At 60.3% G+C, this 3,397-nt stretch overlaps 1 protein-coding gene across 1 annotated transcript; it reads left to right on the top strand.

Annotated features, from left to right (window-relative positions):
- The first annotated feature begins 8 nt into the window (after positions 1 to 8).
- Positions 9 to 2,699, top strand: LOC103619120 (collagen alpha-1(I) chain-like). The gene is made up of 2 exons (XM_017739203.1): positions 9 to 994; positions 1,052 to 2,699. Exons 1-2 carry the CDS (start codon positions 915 to 917, stop codon positions 2,697 to 2,699), a joined length of 1,728 nt encoding a protein of 575 aa, XP_017594692.1. The 5' UTR covers positions 9 to 914.
- The last annotated feature ends 698 nt before the right edge of the window (positions 2,700 to 3,397 follow it).

Below are 3,397 nucleotides of genomic sequence, written 5' to 3'. Positions count from 1 at the left end.
CCGAGCCACCCCTGGCCCCGCGTGCCCGTCACCGTCACCCGCTGAGTGCCACGGGGGACACCGGGGGCACTGGGGACATTGGGGGCTGGCACAGTGTCACCGTCACCCGCTGAGTGCCACGGGGACACCGGGGGCACCAGGGAGCCCAGAGGGTTCCCCAGATCCCAGGGGGTTCCATGGATCCTGAAGGGTTCTGTGGACCCCAAAGGGATCCAGGGAGCTCAATGGGATCCGTGGATCCCAAAGGTTCCGTGGATCCCAAAGGGTTCTGGACACCCCGAAGGGATCCAGGGAGCTCAATGGGATCCGTGGATCCCAAAGGTTCCGTGGATCCCAAAGGGTTCTGGACACCCCGAAGGGATCCACGGAGCTCAACGGGTTCCATGGACTCCAAAGGGTTCTGTGGGATCTGGGTTCTGTTGGACCCCAAAAGGTTCCGTGGAGCTCAGTGGGATCCGTGGTCCCCGATGGGTTCTGGGGACCCCAAAGGGTTTGAGGGCCCCTGAAGGGTTCCAGGGACCCCCCGCGTCCTGTGGACCCCAAAGGCTTCTCCAGAGCCCCAGGTTCTGCTCAGCCCCAAAGTGTTCCAGAGACCCCAAAAGAATTTTATGGACCCCAAAAGGATTTTATGGATTCCCCCAAAGTGTTCCACAGACCCCAAAAGGATTTTATGGACCCCAAAGTGTTCTGGATCCCCCAAAAGGATTTTATGGATCCCCCAAAAGGATTTTATGGACTCCAAAGGATTTTGTGGACCCCAAAAAGATTTTATGGACTCCAAAGGATTTTAAGGACCCCAAAAAGGATTTTAAGGACCCCAAAAAGTTCTCCGGCCCCGATGGATTCTATGGCCCCAAAGGGTTCGACAACCCCACAGCTCGAAGGTCACCGGGGTTTTATGGCCCTGGGGTTTTATGGCCCTGGGGATTTATGGCCCCCAGGGATTTATGGCCCCCGAGGTTTTATGGCCCCGGGATTTACACCCCGATGCGTGAAAGTGCCTCCATAAAGATTTGGGAACTTTTATGGGCTCGGTGCCTTCCTGGGACAGTGAGGGCGGGGTGGGAGCGGGGCGGGGGGAGAGAAATGGGGGCGGTTCTGGGACCCCCAGGGACCCCCCTGATCCTATGGGACCCCCTGACCCTACAGGACCTCGGGACCTTCTGGGCCCCTTTGATCCTATGGGACCCCCTGACCCTACAGGACCTCGGGACCTTCTGGGCCCCTTTGATCCTATGGGACCCCCTGACCCTACAGGACCTCGGGACCTTCTGGGCCCCTTTGATCCTATGGGACCCCCTGACCCTACAGGACCTCGGGACCTTCTGGGCCCCTTTGATCCTATGGGACCCCCTGACCCTACAGGACCTCGGGACCTTCTGGGCCCCTTTGATCCTATGGGACCCCCTGACCCTACAGGACCTCGGGACCTTCTGGGCCCCTTTGATCCTATGGGACCCCCTGACCCTACAGGACCTCGGGACCTTCTGGGCCCCTTTGATCCTATGGGACCCCCTGACCCTACAGGACCTCGGGACCTTCTGGGCCCCTTTGATCCTATGGGACCCCCTGACCCTACAGGACCTCGGGACCTTCTGGGCCCCTTTGATCCTATGGGACCCCCTGACCCTACAGGACCTCGGGACCTTCTGGGCCCCTTTGATCCTATGGGACCCCCTGACCCTACAGGACCTCGGGACCTTCTGGGCCCCTTTGATCCTATGGGACCCCCTGACCCTACAGGACCTCGGGACCTTCTGGGCCCCTTTGATCCTATGGGACCCCCTGACCCTACAGGACCTCGGGACCTTCTGGGCCCCTTTGATCCTATGGGACCCCCTGACCCTACAGGACCTCGGGACCTTCTGGGCCCCTTTGATCCTATGGGACCCCCTGACCCTACAGGACCTCGGGACCTTCTGGGCCCCTTTGATCCTATGGGACCCCCTGACCCTACAGGACCTCGGGACCTTCTGGGCCCCTTTGATCCTATGGGACCCCCTGACCCTACAGGACCTCGGGACCTTCTGGGCCCCTTTGATCCTATGGGACCCCCTGACCCTACAGGACCTCGGGACCTTCTGGGCCCCTTTGATCCTATGGGACCCCCTGACCCTACAGGACCTCGGGACCTTCTGGGCCCCTTTGATCCTATGGGACCCCCTGACCCTACAGGACCTCGGGACCTTCTGGGCCCCTTTGATCCTATGGGACCCCCTGACCCTACAGGACCTCGGGACCTTCTGGGCCCCTTTGATCCTATGGGACCCCCTGACCCTACAGGACCTCGGGACCTTCTGGGCCCCTTTGATCCTATGGGACCCCCTGACCCTACAGGACCTCGGGACCTTCTGGGCCCCTTTGATCCTATGGGACCCCCTGACCCTACAGGACCTCGGGACCTTCTGGGCCCCTTTGATCCTATGGGACCCCCTGACCCTACAGGACCTCGGGACCTTCTGGGCCCCTTTGATCCTATGGGACCCCCTGACCCTACAGGACCTCGGGACCTTCTGGGCCCCTTTGATCCTATGGGACCCCCTGACCCTACAGGACCTCGGGACCTTCTGGGCCCCTTTGATCCTATGGGACCCCCTGACCCTACAGGACCTCGGGACCTTCTGGGCCCCTTTGATCCTATGGGACCCCCAGGGACCCCCCTGATCCTATGGGACCTGAAGACCCCTGGGACCCCTTGATCCTATAAGGATCCTGTGACCCCATGGGACCCCCTGACCTGGTGGGACCCCCTGACCCTACAGGACCTCGGGACCTTCTGGGCCCCTTTGATCCTATGGGACCCCCTGACCCTATGGGACCCCCAGGGACCCCCCTGATCCTATGGGAACCCCAGGGACCCCCTGATCCTATGGGACCCCCTGACCCTATAGGTCCCAGTGACCCTGTAAAAGCCCCTGACCCTAAATAACCCCCTGACCTAAAGAGACCCCCCAATCCTATAGGATCCTGTGACCCCATGGCACCCCCTGATCCTATAGGACCTCGTGACCTTCTGGGACCCCTCCATCCTGTGGGATGCTGTGATCCTACAGGACCCCTGTGACCCTAAATAACCCCTGACCCTACAGACCCCTGTGACCCTAAATAACCCCTGACCCTACAGACCCCTGTGAGCCTACAGGACCCCTGTGACCCTAAATAACCCCTGACCCTAAATAACCTCCTGACCCTCAATAACTCCTGACCCCAAATAACCCCTGACCCTACAGGACCCCTGTGACCCTAAATAACCCCTGACCCTAAATAACCTCCTGACCCTCAATAACTCCTGACCCCAAATAACCCCCTGACCCTACAGGACCCCCTGGGACCCTACAGGACCCCCTGTGACCCCAAATAACCCCTGACCCTACAGGACCCCTGTGACCCTAAATAA

Source organism: Corvus brachyrhynchos, unplaced genomic scaffold (genome assembly GCF_000691975.1).
Source record: "Corvus brachyrhynchos isolate BGI_N302 unplaced genomic scaffold, ASM69197v1 scaffold827, whole genome shotgun sequence".
Taxonomy (NCBI): domain Eukaryota; kingdom Metazoa; phylum Chordata; class Aves; order Passeriformes; family Corvidae; genus Corvus; species Corvus brachyrhynchos.
Note: the sequence above shows the minus strand (reverse complement) of the source record. Positions and strands in the feature narration are given on the sequence as shown.